The sequence below is a fragment of the Rattus rattus genome, chromosome 4 (assembly GCF_011064425.1).
Source record: "Rattus rattus isolate New Zealand chromosome 4, Rrattus_CSIRO_v1, whole genome shotgun sequence".
NCBI classification, from domain to species: domain Eukaryota; kingdom Metazoa; phylum Chordata; class Mammalia; order Rodentia; family Muridae; genus Rattus; species Rattus rattus.
This window is the reverse complement of record NC_046157.1, coordinates 29,921,935-29,943,842: the sequence shown is the minus strand read 5'-3', so window position 1 is coordinate 29,943,842 and position 21,908 is coordinate 29,921,935. Positions and strand designations below refer to the sequence as shown.

The 21,908-nt window shown below is 37.2% G+C and overlaps 1 protein-coding gene across 1 annotated transcript in view; it reads right to left on the bottom strand.

Moving 5' to 3' along the window:
- The window catches only part of Atg3 (autophagy related 3), a 28,155-nt gene extending 6,271 nt beyond the window's left edge, over window positions 1–21,884 (bottom strand). Inside the window, exons 1-7 of the mRNA XM_032900240.1 lie at window positions 21,461–21,884; window positions 18,302–18,343; window positions 14,184–14,233; window positions 11,372–11,442; window positions 9,758–9,865; window positions 6,065–6,114; window positions 2,810–2,891 (exon numbers count right to left, since the gene is read on the bottom strand). Of these exons, the coding sequence (XP_032756131.1) occupies window positions 2,810–2,891; window positions 6,065–6,114; window positions 9,758–9,865; window positions 11,372–11,442; window positions 14,184–14,233; window positions 18,302–18,343; window positions 21,461–21,532 (475 nt within the window). The 5' untranslated portion in view covers window positions 21,533–21,884. The remainder of the gene's footprint in view (window positions 1–2,809; window positions 2,892–6,064; window positions 6,115–9,757; window positions 9,866–11,371; window positions 11,443–14,183; window positions 14,234–18,301; window positions 18,344–21,460) is intronic.
- Between the last annotated feature and the right edge of the window lie 24 nt (window positions 21,885–21,908).

The window sequence follows — 21,908 nt, the reverse complement described above, 5'->3', positions numbered from 1 at the left end:
TATGAACTTAAGTAAAACTGAAATGTCTAGACACACCTTTGAGAGATATTTTTCTTATTATTTGACAGGGAAGACCCACTTCTAATACAGATCTTTGAGGTGAGAAGATGCACCTTTAATCTGGGTCACGCCTTCTGCTAGCAGTCTGTATAAAGGACAAGGAAGAAGGACACTCCTTTTTGCCTGCTTGTTCTCACCCTTAGTAGCAAGTCCATTCCTTTACTGGCATTAGAGCCTACTTCTCCCAAGGTTCTGGTATACACCAAAGATTAGATGAGACACGTGTCCTCATGGACTCAACAACTACTAGATTCTTGGACCTTTTGTTCATACACAGTCATTGTTGTATTAGCTGAACCAGCCTGTGAGTTATTCTAATACATGCCCTTTATAGACTCCTTCTATAAGTTCTGTTACTCTAGAGAACTTTGACTAACACAACCCCAAATTTTACAGTCACAGTGATTCTGTTCAAATGTTAAACTCCTCATTTTACTTAGAAAACTGCTGCAGTGGCTTCTCCTCTCTAGTTAGGACACCATACCTCTGGCTCCCAGTCACTTGCCTGACTCCACTCTCAACTATCTTATTCTTCTCTAGCTCTGGAATACTTTATAAAAGTCACACGTTCCCACCGCAGGACCTTTGTAGTATACTCCAACATAAACAGCGTGTTTACTCCCTTCATTGCAGATATATTCTCAAAGTATATTTCTTGACTAACAGCAAAATATAGAAATAGTACTCCAAGATATCTTATTCTCTTACCTCATCTTTCTCTCTTAACACTGAAAACAATCCAACACAATATAGATTTCATTTTATCATTTTCTGTATTTTTATCTAGTTAAACAAGAATTCCAAAAGATCATGTCTGTTTCATCTCCAACCCTAAATGGTATCTCAACACATCCATTTTTAAAAAGATCTGAGGGATGGAGGCTAACAATGATGCAGTAGTATTTAACAGCTATGCAAGAGAATAAAAGGCCCAATGGAAGACATAAAAGTTAAGGATGAAAACTCAGTCACAAAAATAAAGGGAGAAAAAAATAAGAGGGTGTGCTAACACAATGAATCAATAAAGACACTAAGTACAGTAAGATGGTCTTTAACAAGGAGGTCATTACATGGCATAGCAATTCTTTTATCAAGTTTAAACTATCTGAGGTTTCATTTCTATTAAAGATTAATGAAACAGAAGGGGCTGGAGAGGTCGCTCAATGGTTTGGAGCACTGGATGTTCTCATAAAGGACTAGGACCTAGTTTGCTACATCTACATGGTGGCTCACAATTATTGGCAACTCTAAGATCCAACAACCTTTCCTAATCCCTTCATGAACCTGAGGCACATTCACACATGCAAGCAAAACACTCATACACACCGAATAAATAAATGTAAAAAGATATTTATTAAGACTTCTAGTACTCTGCTATGCTGAGTCTGCACCATCCTCCAATAGAGGTTCCTGTTTTGAGTGTTGCCCTTCTGTCAGCACTGTTTTAGGAGGTACGTCCTGACTTGTGGAACAAGTCAGAGAAGCTGGGTTTCTGAAGGCTATAACTTAGCCTTTGGTTTTAGCTGCTCTGTTTAAACAGCCATTTTGTCAAATGTTCCTCATATCAACAGGGTCAACTCCACCATGTTTTTCCCACTAACGATGAACTGAAAGCTCTTAAACCCAAACCCCAATCGATCTGTCTTCTCTTGCTTCTGTCGTACAGCATGCTGATGGAGATGCGTTATTCTGTTAGAACGGCTGGTTTTCATCTTTCGTAATCATGTTTCATTAAAATACCATCCTGCTCTTCCAAATCCATGGCCTCTTTTCTCATTAATGGTTGTTATATGCAGCAACAAATATAAATATCAGAACATAAACTGCTTATGTCTGTATAATGTCACTTATAAAATATGTTTGCAAGACAATTTGATATTGGTGTTGCTCTTCCCCAGAGAAGACTCCTTGTCCCATTCTCAGCATTCCTTAGCTGCCTGTGGTTCTTGTGTAGGTTGAGGCCTCCTGGGCTTCCCTCCACCCACCTGGCATGTCTACTGTTGTCCTTGTTCAGCTCTTGTTTGGGTCGTCATGTGGATGAGATGTTAAATGGATATAGGTCCTGACACTACTTGAAGACACAGTCTCATGGCAAACTCCCTAATCCTTGGCTCTTAACAATCTTTCCACCCATCCTGTGGTAATATTTCCTGAGTATTAAATGTGGGAGTTGTTTTGTTGATGATGATTCTTATCTGGTAACCAAGGTTATTTCAAAATCTGAAGGAAAAAAAAGGGTTCTGCACAGCTCCACAGTCCACATTATGTACACTTTAAGTCTCTCATACCCATGCATGACACACACCTGTAATCCCAGCACTCACAAAACTGAGGTAGTGAATCTTAGGCCAGACTGAATTACATAAGGAGATCCTGCTTAAAAACAAAACAAAACAATGAAAAAACTACTATCTTTCCATGTCTAAAAGCACAGGACTATACTCCTAACACTTGGGTAGGAGAATTTTTGAGCCAACACAGTATAACAAAATGTTGTTTAGTGCAATCTTTGGGATTTATGACTAATCATCCTAGGAGAAATGATTGTGTCAAAATCACTTTCTAATTAAAATAGAAGGACGTAAAATCAAAATAAGTTTTACTCTAACCTGATGAAATTTAAAATAAACTAAATATTCACAAGGCTCTTAAATGTTAAGCCAACAGAAAAGAAATCTTAGTCCACATGAAGCATAAATATTCTAGATCGACAGTCTAATAGAATTGACGCAATCTAAACTAGCAATACCTTCCATGTCTGCCGCTTCCCCTTCATCTTCCTCCTCCTCTTCATCACACAGCACTGAGCAGTCTTGGAGTTTTATACTGTCCTTTAAAATTAATTACACTTGAGTTATGCAAGTTCATGCTCATTAGTTCAATATTAAGCATACTTAACATGAAATTTTTAGCAGCAGAATTTATTAGACAGCCTGTCCTGTAAATGCTTCTATTCTTGGCATTGGTGATAGAATGAAGAAACAGAATCAGTAGCCTCTCTCTGTGTAGCCATGCTTCTTCTGTGAATAGTGATCATTTAGTGATGAGGACAAATTCTGAGAAATCACTGTTATGAGTTCACCAACAGAACACCACAAAGACATTACCAGAAGATACATCTTACAGAAACTCCAGCATTAGTGTGGCCATCTTCATAAATATTCATACTGAACACTGAGCACAATGGTATCTAACCACAGTAAAAAATCAATGTGATCTAATCAGACATTTATGTTCCCTAGAAACTCACATACCAATGACAAGACTAACCCACAAACAGATCACTGGAGTAACATGCTAAATGCTGTGATTGAGAAGCATCAGAGGGTATTACAATAGGTTCCAAAGACACCTTAGGTGACCATTTAAGTCATTGCCAACCAAACTCTCACTGCACCAGTACATACTTTTTAAAAAACATCTATTTTGTGTGTGTAAACATATATGGAGTTCAGAGGAAATTTTTAGAAGCTGGTTCTCTCCTCCCACCATGTGAGTTCTGAGGACTGAATTCAAGTCATCAGACCTAGCAGTAAGCACCTACACTCACTGAATCATCTCACAAGCCCCAAACAGTACTTTTACTGTTAACTACCAGTGCACTGGTATTAAAAAGCTAGTTCAAAGTTATGTTAACCTGCCTATTTACAACTTAGAGAAAAACTATATATTTGTAAGCCAAAAACATTTGTAATTTGAAATGAAGATAAAGCTTTATTGTATTCTGACTTACTAAGGATATCCTAGCTGCATTAATCTAAAGTTATAAGAGCTTACAATGATTATATTTTCATTTACCTTATTAATAATAATGTCTAAGAAAGAATAATGCCAGTGAGAGCCTACTTAGGGCTTAGCTGCCACTAGAAACAAATCACATATATCTCTACTACACTTAAGATGTAAACAGAGAAGATAGGAAGGATTTGGGGAAGTTAATGAACTCTCCACTGTATATCTGACATCGACACAACAGGGTAGAAAGGAACAACACTTGAGTTCAAATGGAAAATATTGTAGAGACTTAATTACAAAAAAGAGAGAAAAGCAAATTCTATTTATAGTAAATTACAGAAGCCATATACCTAGTTAAAAAAATTAGTTCTCCACTTCCTCTTTTAGAACAAGAAAGTTAAGTAACAAAATAATCATTACTGATTCGTTAAAAGAATTTTTTAGGCAGGCCTGCTGACTTAAAACAGGTAATTCCAGCTACTGGAAACCTATAGCAGAAATAATTAAACCAAGTTTCTCTGAGCTACGGCCAACATGGGAAACCTAGTGAAATGCTGTCTCACAACAGAGGAAGAGACAAGCAGCTCAGCAGTAAAGCCCTGGCCTAGCGCCCTGGAGGCAAAAGGCTCCACCTTCAATTCCTAGTAGGAACAAACAAAACACCAATCATATTACTTTGCCATCTGTCATTACAAATCTGAAGTAGACACAATAATAGACAAAATAAGCAGCATGCTCTGAAACAACAACACGATTTGTGAGATCTTTTCTCAGTCATACTTCCAAATATTACAAAGAAAAACAAAAGGACAAATTCCTAGGCCAATGAACCATTACTCCCAAATAACAAAGGGTATTTTACTTTCTTATTCTTTAAATTCCAGGAAATAAATTCCAAAAGATACAGTTATTAAAACACTCGAAAAGGGCCTTATGTTAGTAATTTATGTAAGCAACAGGGGACATAGTTGTTCTAGCCAAACATTCTACCTCTGAGAGCTCTGAGAGAGCTATTAAAAATTTGAGAACAGGGGTTGGGGATTTAGCTCAGTGGTAGAGCACTTGCCTAGCAAGCGCCAGGCCCTGGGTTCGGTCCCCAGCTCTGAAAAAAAGAAAAAAGAAAAAAAAAAATTTGAGAACATACACATACGCGGGGGGTGAGGGGGGATATTGAGGGAAAAAAATAGCAACACATATACTAAAACTAGAATACAAAGAACATTTATATGATCCCTACATAAGGATAAAATAGAAATTAAGAAAGCAATCCATATTTTTATTTGTTAAAAAAAGAAAAGTAGGGCTGGAGAGATGGCTCAGAGGTTAAGAGCACTGACTGCTTTTCCATAGGTCCTGAGTTCAATTCCCAGCAAACACATGGTCCCACAACCATCTGTAATGACATCTGGTGTCCTCTTCTGGACTACAGGCACACATGCAGGTAGAATGCTGTACACATAATAAATAAATCTTTTTTAAAAAAAGAAAAGTAGCTGGGCAGTGGTGAAGCACAGCTTTAATCCCAGCACTCAGGAACCAGAGGCAGGTAGATCTCAAGTTCGAGGCCAGCCTGGTCTACTTAGTGAGTTTCAAAACAGCCAGGGCTACAGAGAGAAACCCTGTCTTGAAAAAAACCAGAAAACATCAAGTATTCTGTATTTTTTCATAGCATTTCAATAATCATATAAAAATGTGAAGCGGATGCAATCAATCAGAGAAAAGATCTAAAGCCTCTAACCTAAACCAAATGCATATGTACTAGCACAAACGCCTCACCCAATCGCACTTACATTTATCCACACAAACTTAAATGATTATTCAAAATGTCACCATTTTGTGATATTAGAGTACACAGTGAAACCTCTAAAAACAAAAATTTAGAAGTTACCACCAGTAATTTAAAAAACAAAATAATAAAATTGGTTAGAATAAACTACAAAATGTAATATTATTATAGCACTAGCACCTGCTAACCAGCAAAGGTAAGCTCTCCCAAATTTTCCTTTTAACCATTCAGTGTACTTGAACAGCCACTTTTCTTATAATCCCTAAGAGTTACAAGCCTGATTACCTCAGTAATTCTATCTGCTGGGCCCACAAGACGGAGCAAGAGAACCAACTAACCGAAGCTATCTGTCAGATTTCTACATCCTTGCCTTGATACACATATTTGCGCAGACACACCATATAAAAGAAATACAATTTAAAATTTAAAATTTGTATATAGGCAAAAACTAGGATCACTGACTTTAGAAATGATAAGCAATACCTTGCTTTCCAGTGTAATCTCCTTAACTGCTTCAGTAATTCCTGTAATACCTGTTTAAAATTCAGCAGAAAAAATTAACTAAAATTAAGCTGCAAACATCCCATTTATATGAATAAACAATTTATTTAAATTCTCACAACTCTGAAGCAGACATATCTTGACAGAATCTTTACAAATGAACTTTTACAAATAACCCCAAAGGTGCCTCAAAAAAATATAATTTAGAAATTTATCTATACTACCATGACTTGGCCCATTTGCTATTCTTCATTTGAATTTTTATCACAACACACCCTATGTTCAACAGATTATATGACTTCTATTTACACTTTTAATTAGACCTGCATCAAAATTAGGTTTTGGTTATGATGATATACTCTTTGCTTCAAAACTCTTGGTGATCTGAATGTAGCAAGACCATACCACACGGACCTTTTACTTTACCAAATATTTTTAATTTTATCCTTGCAAACTCCATCTGTAAAAGAGAGTAACATTTCCCCCTATGAAGCATGGTGTTGACAGACAGACTTGGTTGATTCTTCTCACTGTATTCAGGGGGTCCATCCTCAAAAGCCCGTCACTGAACGGTGTAATCAGAGAAGCAGCAGCACCACACCATAGCCCACATGTTTCAATCCCAGGCACCTATCAGTTCTCAAAAGGACAGTTCAACCAGGATGGGGAGCTCAGTAAGATAGGAGTACCAATATTACTACAGATTTAAAGTCCTAAATTCAAAATGTATTTAACTCCTAATAAATGTAGCATATTTTCTTATCCTAAAATTGGCATGCCTTTAACATTCCTAAACCAAAGGATGATAAGCTCACCTTCACAAACGGAAGATGGCACACTTCAAAGACCAGCACTACATGAGTTTATGCCATAGCAGTTTGGCTATCATCCTATAATAGATATGATCAATCAAAACGGTAAAACCCAAATCTTAGCCAATCAAACCAAAAATACAAAATTATTTACTGGACATAAAAAGAAACCTCATCAATCTGCCAAAATAAAGTAATGTATCAGTCAAAATAAAATAATGTAGTAGCATCCCATTAAACCCAACCCCAAGGCATCGGCTGAACAAGTTTCTCTCTACAATGGGAAGTGGTAACGAAGAGATTCATGATGGTCAAAAGGGCTGAGACTAATGCCTACTGGATGCTTAGCCCTGGGGGTGACTCTTCACCAACACCCCTGAGGCTCAGAGAACTTCAGGGAAGACGTGGTGGAAAGGAAGGAAAAGCTGGTGGGTGGGAAGGAGTGCTGAGGGATGCTGTATTCTGGTATGACATGGACAATGCACTCCCGAACACACAGCACCTCTCTGGTTATCTGCACAAGACCTACATAAGATTAAGCCAATCAAGCTAATAGCACGGATGGGGAAGGTGCTCATGAGTTCCATCCCAGCTGAGTATCACTGGTGTTGCCGGCTGCTCAGAGAGAGAGATAAAGATTTGTGTTTGTTTTGCAGACAGGTACCACTGGTGGGTTGCCCAAGCTCTGGTGGTTGGTTCCACATGCACATGTAGACTACACTACTTCAACTCAGTAAAAGCATTTAAAAAGAAAACAAAGGAGGGGATGCTTCCAGAGGACCCAGGCTAGGTTCCCAGCATACACAGTAAATAACAACTGTCTGTAACTCCTGTTTTAGGAAATCCAATAATCTTTCTTCTGGCCTCCCCAGGCACTCCACTGTGTGCACATGATGCAGACATACATACTGTTAAGTCATCATCCATATAGGCTAGAGAGATGGCTCAGTGGTTAAGAGCACTGACTGTTCTAGAGGTTCAGACTTCAACTCCCAGCAACCACAGCGTGGCTCACAACCATCTGTAATGGGATCTGGTGTCCTCTTCTGGTGGATCTGAAAACAGCTACAGTGTACCCCTAAATAAAATAAATCTTTAAAAAAAAATCAATAAGGACATGAGAATTTTTTTAAAAGGACACAAAGATGAGGGGTAGCCAAGGATATGAACAAGGTACACTAGACATATGTACATATATAAAATTGTCAAAAAGATAATTTTTAAAATATTCTTAAAGTATAGCATACCTGACAAAGCAAAAGAAAGTTTAAATGTTTCTAAATTCAGCCACACTCCAGACTTGTGATGTTTTATTTGTCAATCTGGTTAGTGTTGGAATAGCCAGCTATCTGGTCAAAAACTAATCCAAAGGTTGTAGTGGAGGTACTTTTAAGAGGCTTGAATAAATATTAAAACCAGTATTAAATAAAGTAAATCGTCCTTCAAAAGGAAGGTAAATTGCATCCCATCAGGTAAAGGAGAGAAAAGGAAACGAAGGCCAAGAACCGCCTGCGGTGTCGACTGCTCTTCAGCTCTCCAGCCTGTGGGGCACACCCTGCACAGTTCAACTGTCACATGAGCCAACTCCTCACACAGAGCTACTTATATCACACTGCAGCAGTGATCCTCAAAGGGTGGGCACTGGAGAATTAAAATTTCCACAAGAGATCCTATCTTGGGAGAGAGTAACATTTAAGTCCTGGCTATAGAGAAAGAAGGCAAGTGTTCACTCAGGCCTGACAATTCATGTCACAGCTAAATCTACATTTTATCACACTACAATTCCTGGACTTTGTTTCATCTTTTCTGTAAAATCATAGCATCACTGAAGGGAAGGAAGAGATCTTTTCTCTTCCAGGTGTAGCTAAAACTATAAATAAATCCATTCCTATGCCCCATGGTTTTCCTCTAGCATGACAGAAACCTCCTCTTCTCCTGTCATTCCTACCCTTCCAGCAGTACCCTGTACACCTCCTACTGGTCTGCCTCTCTAAAGATTGACTAATGTAGGGCTAATAAGAGGAAAAGCAACAATGAAACCTGGATGAGGTGAAGCAAGGGAAACTGGCCTCAGGTGGGAGTACTGTCTCATCCCGAGACACAGATTAAAGTTATAATTCTGTAAGTATCTCTAATGAAGATCAGAATTTACTATATGCATTTAATAAACTGAAAAACAATACTATTGTTATTTTCCACAGAGGAAACTGATGTTACTTGTTCTGTATCTGTAAGTAAACATTTTTTTAGCAGGCAACATTTTGTACACTTTTGCCAGTCCAAGCATACTAACACCTACTTAGCTCTGTGCATTATGACCCTATATGTGGGTTCAAAGTTTAGGATAGTGTTTCTAAAATAAAATACAACTAGAAAATAAAGTATCTCTCCAGCTTTTCAGAGAAAACCACACTTTAAATAATCATTCTAGACAGTCAACAGGCAATTCACTACTGACATGCTACCTGTAACTTCCAGCCCCGAGAAAATTAATGAGGAGCGTTTAAGTCTCTGAAGGAGGGGGGAGGGGCTAACAACGTGAAACAGATAGGAGAAGGACTGATGGAATGGCTTTAAGATGATGCTGAACCTACCACTTCCTCTCCGCTTTAGCATAAGAGATTCCGAGCAAACGCATATGCACAATCAGTACTTTGTATGGAATTTATTTTCTCTTCTATTTAGAAATAATGAAAATAAGTGAATATTTCAAATTGCAATTGAGGCAGCAGATACTACCTTTCCTTTTTTGTCTTTGGGGACAAAATTGTACCTTATGTGTCCTTTTTAAAATTTTAAATCAAGATTGTGAAAACTTTAAAAATATTTAAGCTAAATACATGTTGTTCTGTACACCTCTCACCTGTGTTATGGTATGTATCTACCCATCCCCCATCACCATCATCTTCTTCAATGATAGCCTCCAATTCATCTGAATATTCCATTTGTTTACACCGTTTGTAGCATGGAACTATTAAAACAAACAAACAAAAGCCAAATTTAATTACTAGTATATAACCCTCTAATAATAAGTCCATTAGAAAGAGAAGGCTTCTATCTTAAAAAGAAAAATATTAAGTAAACCTTTCCCTTCCAATGAGACTGGTAATTTAAGAGCTACACTCGGCCCATAGACACATCATTATCTAGTCCCATTAATCCTTCCCCAGGCTGTTTTATCAGAAGACAAGTAAAAAGGCTCTGGTATGAGCATCTCTGTCTTCCTTTACCATGATCTGTGAGGAACAGCTGGCTGAAGCCATATGATGGTGCTCAGTTGCAAAGTAATGAATAAATAATATTTCACACTAATGGCTCTGGTCTCAGAATATGCAAACACCACCTGTCACACTGAAGGGTGGTAGAGGTGACCTCTGGAATGCAAGGCTAAAATAACTGTCAATATGAATTTCATAATTCTTATTTAAGTTCCAATTATTTACCAAGGATAAACAGATTAAAATTAAATAATCTGCTAAATTTTACTTCCTAATAAAGGTGCCAAATTTTTCATATAGTTGTATTAACAAGTACAATTATTTCATAAACCTAAAATTATTGATATGTAGTATAAACATTATGCTCAAGATATCATCAAATTCATGATTAAACAACCAGAATATAAATTATCAACCTTAAAAATATATACACCGTAGGAAAGAACACCTGGATTTGTTTGGGGGTTTTTTGGTACTGTGTATCAAACACAGGGCTTTGAGCTGAGTAAGCCCTTTACAATAGAGCTGGCATTTTGCCTTTTTTAACCATTGAGATCAAGTAGGAATTTTAATCATTGGAATTGAAGTACTGCTCAGGCTGGCCTTGCACTTTCTATGCAGCCCAGACAGCATTCTTTCATGCATATATGCAAGAAAATGCACATGGGAACATGACTGCAATAACCGCAGTTTGTTACATATTATCTGCCTTCCAAGTTTAGGTTAAATTACAACAGAAGTCAATGTACTGTTACATGATTATTTTAAGACCACAATCTTCTGATGTTTTAAAAATTAATTTCATAAATAAGATGATTTCTATTTTAAAACAGTTGTTGTGCCTGTGGGTAAACTTTTGATGGCACAATGGATAATAAAATCTTTAATCTTAAGATTTTATATGTCAAAGGTGAAATCAATTTCATATTCCATAAAAATTCACATCTAAAGATTAAAATCAAACAGCTAAGTATATTGTAATTATAGAATCAACTTAAAAAACTATTAAGAGGAACCTAAGTTTTCCTGAGAACTTCTTCCATTATCATGACAATTAGATCTTTCTGATAAAAAGAACTGAAAAGGAAGAGATAAAAATCAATCAGAAAATATTACTGGAATAAAAAACCCAAATCTTCATGAAAATTTCATATTTTCATCTACAAGAAGCCGAACTTCAGACATAAATTAGTTATCAATTACTATAAATTGGACTTTATTATTTCAATATACTATGCATGCAATGATTTAATTCTTACCATTTTTGGTTACCAAAAACTGTTTCCCTGTTGGTAGATATGCCTTCACTTTCAATTCTTCCCCTGTAGCCCTTTAAAAACAGTGGAAAGCACAAAAATACAAAATATTGTAAAAGTCAAATGTGTAACAGATATCCCATGAAAATCTCAAGACTATTAAGGCTGTATTTCTGTGGAAATTGTTTTAGCACTGTTAGGGAAGTCTGCCGTTAAATAAGGGCACAGAAAAGCATATACTAACATGAGTAAAATATATTGGAAGATGCAGACAAAAGGAATTTGTATTTAATATTAGGCTAAAATGGTAGACTAATAGAACTAGGAAACTATTACACTTGCTTCTAAACAAAACTAAAGTGCAGCTCGTTCATAATGTACCCCATCATACCACCTCTCAGTCAATATCAAAGTACTGCTCGTTTTGAGATAAGGGCAAGGGATGGAAAAGTTGTATATTACACACAAAGTAGACAACTAGCAAGGTCCCTTACTCCCTACAAGTGGGGATGGGTTGGGGAGGCTAAGGGGGTAGTGGTTGAATATGAGCTACATGAAAAAACTTCTTCATAAAACCTATCCCTCCGTTCGATGACTATACACTAAAAACTTTTAAAATCCCTCTTCCTACTGTTGTTTAAAATCGAAACTAAAGGTACTAAATCAAAGATGGTAGTACTGAAAATAATACTTAAAAGCAAACAACAAAATCTTGTTACAGCCTGTAATTACAGGACTTCCAGCTCCAACATGAGCTATTCATTATCAATACATTCTTTAAGGCTACCATTACTGTTGCCACCTTATAAATGACAAAGCTAACATTTAGAAGGGTCAGAGTGCTCACAATCAGTAATCAAGGCTGGCAGAGCCAGGATCAAGTCACGTGACTGCAGGACTCTTCTTCACCCACTCCTCCTATGAGTCAGGACCAACTGCTAGTGATTCGCAGTGCGCTGGCACCTCTCTCTGTGAATCTGCTCAGTCTTCTGTGCTCCATCTACTAGACCTGGCCAGGATGAGCTGGCATATGGTGCCTCACAAGTATCAACACAAAACTTGAAGTTATGCTGCCTTTTCAAGCCTCTTCAATTTAAACCCCATAGATTTGAGAACAAGATCAAGCCAGGAATATTATGTATAAACCTTATGATCTTTCAATAAGTTCAACTATCAGATTCAACACCGGTGCCTGAAGTTGTAAGAGAGGAAGGAGTTAAAACCATGATAGCTTATGTACACAAACATTATCAGCATGCAAATAATTGTTTCTGGGACTACTTTAAAATTATTACTCCTTGGCCCCAGCAATTCAGACAAAAATGTAGGCCCTGTCATGGAGTATAACTGGGTTCTCAGTTACAGTTTAATTATTTCAACAATCACAATTCATAAAAGTGAAGCTGGCCAGTATCTCAGTGGTAGCCACCTGAGTTCAATCTTTGGCATCCATGAGGTAGGAGAGAAATGACTCCCACATGTTATCCTGTGACCCCCCACATGCATGCCCTGGCATGCTGAACTCAAACACACACACACACACACAAATTTTTTAAAAATCTATAAATATAGTAATCGTAACTAATACCCGTTAAAAGGTATTTATACACAACTCCCCCTTGTTGTGCTATACTTGCAACGCCTTAACTATGCAGATAATTTAAGACAACAACAACAAAAACCTTTAATAAATAAATATAGATCTATCATATTAAAGAAAAATCAAATAAGTTCTTCTAACCAAGTAAGTGTTATCCTTTTTCTATACTTATTCGCCTTGAAAAGGATGGAGATATGTGGATAAATACACACCAGATCCTAATTATAGCAAGAAATTTAGAACACATTAGAGAGCTTCTAAGGATTTTTAAATTTTAGAGCAAAACTACGGACATGTACACATATAAATAAATTAAGCTGGCAACCTGCCATTTCTTGGTAATACTCTATAAGACACACAGCAAATGATAAAAGCCAGTGACAACTATTTCAGGTACAGTTAAAAACAAAGCTGAAAGGAACTAAAACAGGTTTAAAATAATTCAGGTGATTAAATTCTTTAGCTAAAAAGGAAACTAGAACCAACTACATCCTTGTCATCCTAGAATCCAACAATTAGAACTGTATCTTTCAAGTATAATTAAAAGCAACATTAACAAGAAGATCCATGCTAAAACATTTATACAACATATACATGAAAACAGTTGATTATATAGACAACTATGACCTAAACAAAACGGTTCAGCCACTACTGAAATAACAGTTTAGAAAAAAACCATCTATTAGTACTAAAAATAAACTTTTATTCATTCTAAAGCATATTTGTGTTAAATTACTTTAGTATTTAAAAGTAATGTTAGTGAAAAAATTAATTATAATTCTTTATGGGCTAGTCCCAGGTGATTTCCAAAGCAGGACCTAAACATTCACCTGTGATGTTAAAGTTCAGGCATTATGTCTTAAAAAAAAAAAAAAAAAACCTCCATAAAATCTCTGCATTCTTCATAAAATGTTCAAATTTATAAAACTCCTAATATTTTTAAAAGAACCACAAATCAGACATAAGGAGAACAAAGAAAATACTAGCAAAGGAAGTTAAGTGGATTTGAGTGTCCACACTTTGTGCTAACAGAGCAAAGTAAAATACATGACACCTATTCTCCCCCGACCCCGCATTTCACTGTTTTAGTAGAAGAACCTAATGAAAAAGGCTATGGTCTCTCATCATCCTACTTTTCATGTGCTAACCAGTTTACAAACTGCCTGTGACCCTAAAGCTTCATCACTTTTCCAATTTTCACTCAACATTACTTACCATTGCCATGTTGGACAGTGGTGGACTAAGTGATCTCCAGCTGCCACAAACTATGCAGGGATTGCAAGGAATATGGAAAAAGCGGAAAAGATACATTGAACATCACTGAGTACAGGATGGCAAAATACCAAACTGATCACCCTGCCTGGGTAACTCTGAGAATCAATAATCAATTAAAATGAAAAAAGCACAAAGCCTGCTTTATCAACCTGAAGGTTTTCAATTAATAAACTTAAAGTTTTGTTTAGCACCTGTAAAACCTCAATTTTGGAAGAAAAAAAATAAACATTGTTATCATCTCGTTTTGTGTTCTGTGTATCCCTGACTGTTCTGGAACTCGCTTTGTAGACAGACTGGCCTATCACCTGCTCTGCATCCCAGCAAGGCACCACCACACCCAGCAAACACTGTTATCTTTAATTCAAGTTTTATTATCAAATCATGTTTCAAACCTGATATGAAATTGCCAAAAGTAAGGCAATGAACCTCAAGTGTTAAAATCTATCTTGCAATTCGACAGAGTCCTGTTAAGGACTGGAAACTCAAGGAAGATGTTTAAAGAAACAGATACAGGTCTAATGTCAACCCATTCATTAAATTACAGTGTTTTCTTCCTCCTATGTTATTTCTCAGTTCTTTCTATTAATTTATTTATTTACTCATTTTCATACAGGAAACTTATCACTCTACTCTCTCTCTCCTCCCAGGACCTCTTCATATAGCCCCTAGCCCCCATCCCCATCTCTTCTCCTCTGAGAAGGCAGAGGACCCCTGGGTACCAACCAACCCTGGTACATCAAGTCACTCAGGACTAGGCACATCCTGTTTTTCCTGCATGTATGTTTGCATTCTTGATGTCTGCAGGGGTCAGAAAAAGGCACAGGTCCCCTGGAACTGAAATGATGGTTGTGCTTCATCACGTGGTTACTGGAAACCACACTCAGGTTTTCTGCACTATCTAGTGATCTTAATACTTTAGCCCTCTAAGATACTTTTTTTAATTTTCTGGTGGTTCTGTGGGAATCAAACCTGGGGCATATTAAATAAGCATTCTGTGTCTCCCCCAGCCCTGAACCAATATTGAAAAACAGTTTTATTATATTCTTAAAAGGATTCATTAAAAAAAAAACAATTATAGTATAGTAACAAACAACATGGGTTGAAGGGTTGGGAGGAACTTAAGTCCTAGACTGACTTTGAAAACATCTACAAAATCAGGCTTTGGGTCCACACTGGATCTCCGGCACCTCATCACACCAAATCTGGTGGCAGACACCTGTAATCCCATCATTTCTGAGGTAGAAGCAGGAGGACCAAAGAGTTCAAGGGTCTTGTCAGCCACCTGGTACATTCCAGATTAGCCTGGCATACATGAGACCCATCCAAAAACATTTTAGAGGGAGAGGAGGAGAAAAAGAAAAGATCTAAAAGATTCCGTGGGCATTCTGAGTAAGCTGAACATTATATAAGCTTTCATTTTTCATTACAAAAAAATTTAGACTCAGGAAAAAGCAATTTAATATTTAAAAATGTCCTAGTTCACATGAATCTAGCTGAAGAATACTAACTGCTTTAAATAAAGAAAACAAGAGTCTGCTAGGCAGAGCTACATTGTAACAACTGGAAAGATTTGAAAATGCTTTCCCAACTGCCTCTATTTCACAACACTTCTAACCTAGAACTCTGTACTTGTGGATTATTACACAGCACAAAATCAGGATACACTTCATATTCTCAATACCTTTTGAAAACGTCTATCTAAAAGTCAATTTTCAATTGAGAGAGTAAAATTCAGCCACATAAGCACTCAGAAAATAGCCTAATTAAGTGATAAATCACCAAAGTTAAGATACGGCGATATTATTCCAAACATAAACTTTCTTCTCCATTTAATGCATTTGGGGGTTACCACAACCAAGTGTTGCTTTTAGCTGTGCGGTTGTCAGGAATTTATCAACACACAGTAACAAGTTAACAAAATGTAAGCCAAAGAAATTATTGAAAATGAAAATTCATTAATTATACTGCCTTCAATCATAAGACATTAATTTTATCTAGTGGTCTCTTGATAGTAACTATTTAAATATAACAAAACATTATGAAATAAAACTGAAAAAAAGAAACCCACAGAATTGCACCAATAATTAGCACATGTGGATGTCTGTCCTCATTAGCAGAAGCCATTATTACTACTTTCAAAACTTAAGTGAAAGAACATGTTAGTCAAATTTCAAATCACCAATTGCTTATAGTACCTTTCTCAATAGTAAATATTCTTCTGTAATGTTTCTCAATACATAATACTGGTTAGTACTGTAATCAACAAGATACAACCAATATTTGCATTTTAGCAAACACTATTCCTCAACTAACCTTTAATTCAGTATCACTATTTAAATTAGTTATAGCTGCATTTGCTTTTCCCCAATAGATACAGTATCACCCTGCCTCTCTTTTGAAACAAAAATATTTCCACATTTCTCAATGAAAACAAAAAGAGAGCAGGAAACTGGTGGGTAAGAGCCCAGAAATAAAAAGAAACAAATTAAGGACTCACTTCAGTATGTAGTATTTATCCCAAGCAAATCATACCTTCCCACTATCTTCCCTCCGGCTCATTCTAATTTAACTCAATCCTTTAATTAAGCTCTATCTGAGCCTAGCATTACATGCTTTATACCTAATTAAGCTAGTTTTGCCTTATTTTTTTTTAAGGGAAAATTCATACTAAATGGGGCTATTAATTTATTCATGTTAGGATGAATTTGTTTTAAAACAAATTGATTCTATAAAACTGCAGCCAATAAATAGTTATATTCACACAGTAAAGATACAGCAAAGTATGCAAGCACAGCATATGATTATCTTTGCTCTTGATTTCAGATAATTAAAAAGCCACAGCTAAACAATGCCTGTTTGAGAAGAAAATTAATGAGATCCTTAAAAACAAAACTGACTTTTAAAATTGATATTGAACATATTACACCCATGCAAAGTAAGTCCTTTCAAAGAATTTCTATTCCAAACCCATAATTTTATACATGGGTAAATATGATGCCTAGACCTATATAGCTAGCTGATTTGCCTAACGTGAGAGAAATTAGACAGATGGTTCTAGAAAGCACACCCCATAGGCTCTTTCTACATTTCATGTCTTTAGTAAGAATAAAGGCAGTTTTTAAAAAGTCTGTAAAAATGTCTGATCAGTACAGTAAGCCATTATTATTAGGCCTAAAAATGAACTTGATTGAGGAGAGTAGCACCATAACTGGAAAGTGAAAGATCAGTTAATTCTCTGGTTTAAAGCCTTTTAATTTAGAGCCAGAGCCAGAGCCTCATCACATAACACAGCTTATTTTATGTTTCTTTCAAAACAAGGAATATGATTCTATTGCTAATGAATGTTTTCAGTGAAAACTGGAGATCAATTTTAAATAAATCTGTTGCTTTTACTAGGAACAAGTAAGTATAATACAAACATAACTATTAATAAAATTGAAGTCCCTGGATAGTTTGTCTGGGGGGTGAACTATAAATGAGATCATAATACAAACTTGTTGAACAAATAAAATGAAGAAGTGAAATTCAAAATACTGCTCTATGGGAAAAGTTTAAAAAGTATAGGGAGCAAGTAAACCCCCACAGTTCTAACCGTACTTAACTTTCAGCACAATTTGTTTAGCAGACAAAGTGAGAACATGGTAAAATACTCAGTGTCGACTATGTAAAACTAAGCTAAATGACAGGAGAATCACTATCATGGTTTCCACACAATATCATAAAATATATATTTGGTCTAAACAGAGCCAAGACAGCAAAGGCCAGAGCCAGCAGGGTATATCCTCACACAGCAATAAAGACCAGTACACACGGCTATCTTTTTAGCTCCCCTTCCCAACCATCTCTTCCACACAGTTTAACTACAGAGAAATATGAGCAGCAGCAAAACAAAAAGATGTTCAATATCATCTGCTAAGGGAAGTAGAAATTCTCTTAAGCTAGTTATTATAGTTACCTAAGTATAGTTTTAATAAAGATGTTTTCTAATAAAGAGAAAAAGGCACTAGTCTAAAATAATTGTAACAATATAAAGGCTTTAGGGTATCTTCAACACTCACCTCTTCTGGGGTGATTACACCTGTTTCCTTAAATTTTGATTCCTAAAGAGGGCAGAAAGGATAAAAGTATTAGACTATGTTCACACTCAACTAAAAATTATCTTAGGGACAAATATTTGCCCCTCCTAGACAATGAAGAATATACTATGAAACAAAGAAAACACTAAAACCTAGATATACTGTGTATAGCACTGGTCCTTGCTAACAAAGACAAATGGTATAATGTACAAAGGTATAATGGAGATGCATTGCAAGAAATCGCAGTACAATCTGATCAGTGCGGTTTTTAAAAAGCATGCTAATATTTAGAGCACATGTTTAGTGGCCCTGTGTGGTGAACAAAGCCACTTCCTCACCAACAATGTTTTATTTAAATTGAGTTATATTAGAAACCAGCAGAAGAAATCATTTAGTATTCAATATTCCCCATTATTCCACCATAACTTTTTCCTCGTGTTTTGATTTACTTTCTTCTGGATTAGGTCTTGTTATGCAGGCCGAGCTGGTATGTAATTCAAAAGCTTCCTGCCTCAGCCTTCAGAACACTGGCATTCTAGGCACTGTGTCACTACGGCCATGTCCAGCCTCACTAAACTTTTAACAGAATTTTCTCCTCTGAAGCAACAATGCTATTGACTAATTTTTGTTCCACATTTCTACTTACAAGATTTTGTGGTACAGTCTACAAAATAAAAAAAATCCATTTGTTAATATTTTTATTCAATAAATATTTACCAATATATGACAGTACTATTGGAGACAATGTGCTATATGCCAGAAAAATAAATCAAACTCATCTTTATACCAGGAAGAAGAAAAAACATTAAGTAGGGGAGAGGTAGTATTAAAATTAAAAAACAAAACAACAAAAAAAACCAAAAAACCCTCAACTAGGGGTTCAACTTAGCACCTCCAGAACCCAATGGAATTTCAATTGGCTTGGTCTTATACAGGTAATCATGGGCACTCTGAGTTTGAGTTTATCAGTCTCAAAACTCCAAAAGATACTTTCAAAGCAGTCCTCCCAACCTCTGGCAGTTGATGGCTGCAATGAGAAGATAAGTCTGTTTTCTTCAAGTTGTGGCCCTTGGTAGGTTGTCCATGCTCCAATGGATGACCCTATACACAGATGACCCACAACCTACATACAGGCAGCAGTGATTGGGCTCAGAGAATTACAAAGAAAACATGAAATTGACAGAGGTATATGGTGAGGGTGACCTGGAAGGAACTGGAGGGATGGATGTAATCAAAATACATTGTACACATGTATGAAATTCTCAAGAAATAAGAAATAAACATACATACATACATACATATATACACACACACATATGATAGACAAAAGGCCAAACCATAAGGCTGTTTGGAGTAAAAGCACTGCTGGCCAAGGGAGGAAAAAAATTCTAGAAGCAAGTCTGCTTGATGGAATTCTAAGGAGAGAAGCTATGCCAAAGTACTCACAAGATAAAGGAGACTGGGACTTCTAATATCCAAAGAAACCCTTCAAGATCACTATAAGGATTTTTGCTTTACTACACAGCTGTCATCTAAACAAAGCATGCCATCTCTAAACCTTCACTTCCTAATAAAACATCATCATGTCTTTCTGGATATTTCCTTTTTTCTCTTTGCCTTCCCTTATCTAGGAGGTATCTGTAAGGATTCTCTTCACAGGAGTGACAAGGAGGGGCCATTAATCCGGCTTTCTTTTATACTAAAAACATATGCCACACATTGCCTCCAAGCATGGCAGCAAAACACTTTAACCTCAGAACTTAGGAGGATATCTAAGAATTTAAGGTTAGCCTGGGCTACACAATGAGTTCCAAACCATCTACATCTACACAGTATATATCTTTGATTCCTCAAAAACAGTTCTACAAGTTAACAAAATGCAAATGGTATACACAATAGCCATTTTATATTTAATTGAGAGGTATTTTGCTCATCTCCCCCCCAGACTAAAAGTTAAACTGATGGCACATTATTAAAACACTGTAAACCTAGGCAGATACAATATTCTGGAAACATACAAAAGAAGCATTTAATTCCAATGTAGAAATTATTTTCCAATTCTCAAAATAGAAGAGTAAATCTTAACTAAAATGACTGTCACAGTAAGCATATAAACAAAACAAGATTCTCATTTACAATTGTTCCGAACTCTTCAAACTAGATCCAAAGATGTATTATTTTCAAAAGTATTTTAGAAATAATTATTGAAAAGCATCCCCCCCTTGACAAGGAAAGATCGAACAGCCTACTCAGCCTATTAGCAGATTTCACCCCTGCACTAAGATTGGTAAAGTTCTAACTGAAAGCTATATACAGAACAAAAACTACGTAAATTAAATTATCTTCTCATTTACTGCTCCCTTTTTGCAAAGCAAAATCCATTTACCCTATGTAGCCTACAAAAACTACGTAAATTATCTTCTTCTCATTTACTGCTCCCTTTTTGCAAAGCAAAATCCATTTACCCTATGTAGCCTAGAAGGTGTTAAGAAAGCTCTAAACGAAGCTCTGGAAATTTACAAGTAATCAACTGTGTTAACAGCTAACCTATCACAACTTTTTCACTTAAAAATGTTAGAGTGTTTCCAATCTATACAATATACAATCGGGTGTGCTGAACTGTTGCTGGAGGATCACACAAGTCCAAGATTAATAACCAGTTACGGCAACTTTAAAGGCTTGGGAAACTACAAGTTTAGCTCAAAGTTACTAACATGTTACAATTCACTCTGTTCCTCTGAAACCTAAAGAAGTTAGGAATTAGATCACCCGGAAACCAAAACTTCCTATGAAACTTGGAAGGAAAAGTGCCATACTTGCTAGCCACCAAGCTGTCATCTTTTCAAAGGTTAACCCAGTTTACCGCTTTAAAAGACTTTGAATATCAGGACCTTAGTACCTCCTGCACCACCTCGCCTAGCACTCCAAGGTACTGAGGAATGATCGGTGGAGACAGCAGGCACCGAGCTTCACTCTAGTTGAAGCGGGGAAGCCAGCAAGCCTTCTGCACTGGCCCAGAAGCCCAAGCCAAGAGGCAGCACCCAGCCGCGCGTCCTGTCCCTCCACCTTCTAACACCCGTCCACGCTGGGAACCCGGACTTGGGCGGCCAGTGCAGAGCAAGTCAGACCCTCCCCGCTTACCTTGAGGACTGGGGTCAGGTACTCGGCCACTTCCAGAGCCTTTCCCTTCACCGTGTTGATCACATTCTGCATCCTGGGACCGGAGCAGCGATGGGGCACGGAGAGACTGTCGCAACCCGGGCCAGGGAGTCAAAAACTGCCCCGGACGTGCCCGACTGGCATCGAATCCCGCAGCGGCACCCGCCCGGCCGGGAGGGAGGGGCGGCGGCACGCGGAGGCCCGGCCCAGCTGTCACCTGGCCGCGACAGCAGAGGCCCAGCCGGCTGAGCGAGAGACGGGTGCGCGCGCAGCCCCCGGCCTTCTCGAAGCTGTCTTTCGTCCCCCAAGGTCCACTTGAACCCCTTCCGGCTTCCCCTTCCTCTTCTCACACTCTCCCAACAGCCCCGCCGCCTCCTAGGCCTCACGTGACTCGAATCTCCCGGGACACGTGACAGAAGTAGGCCCGTGG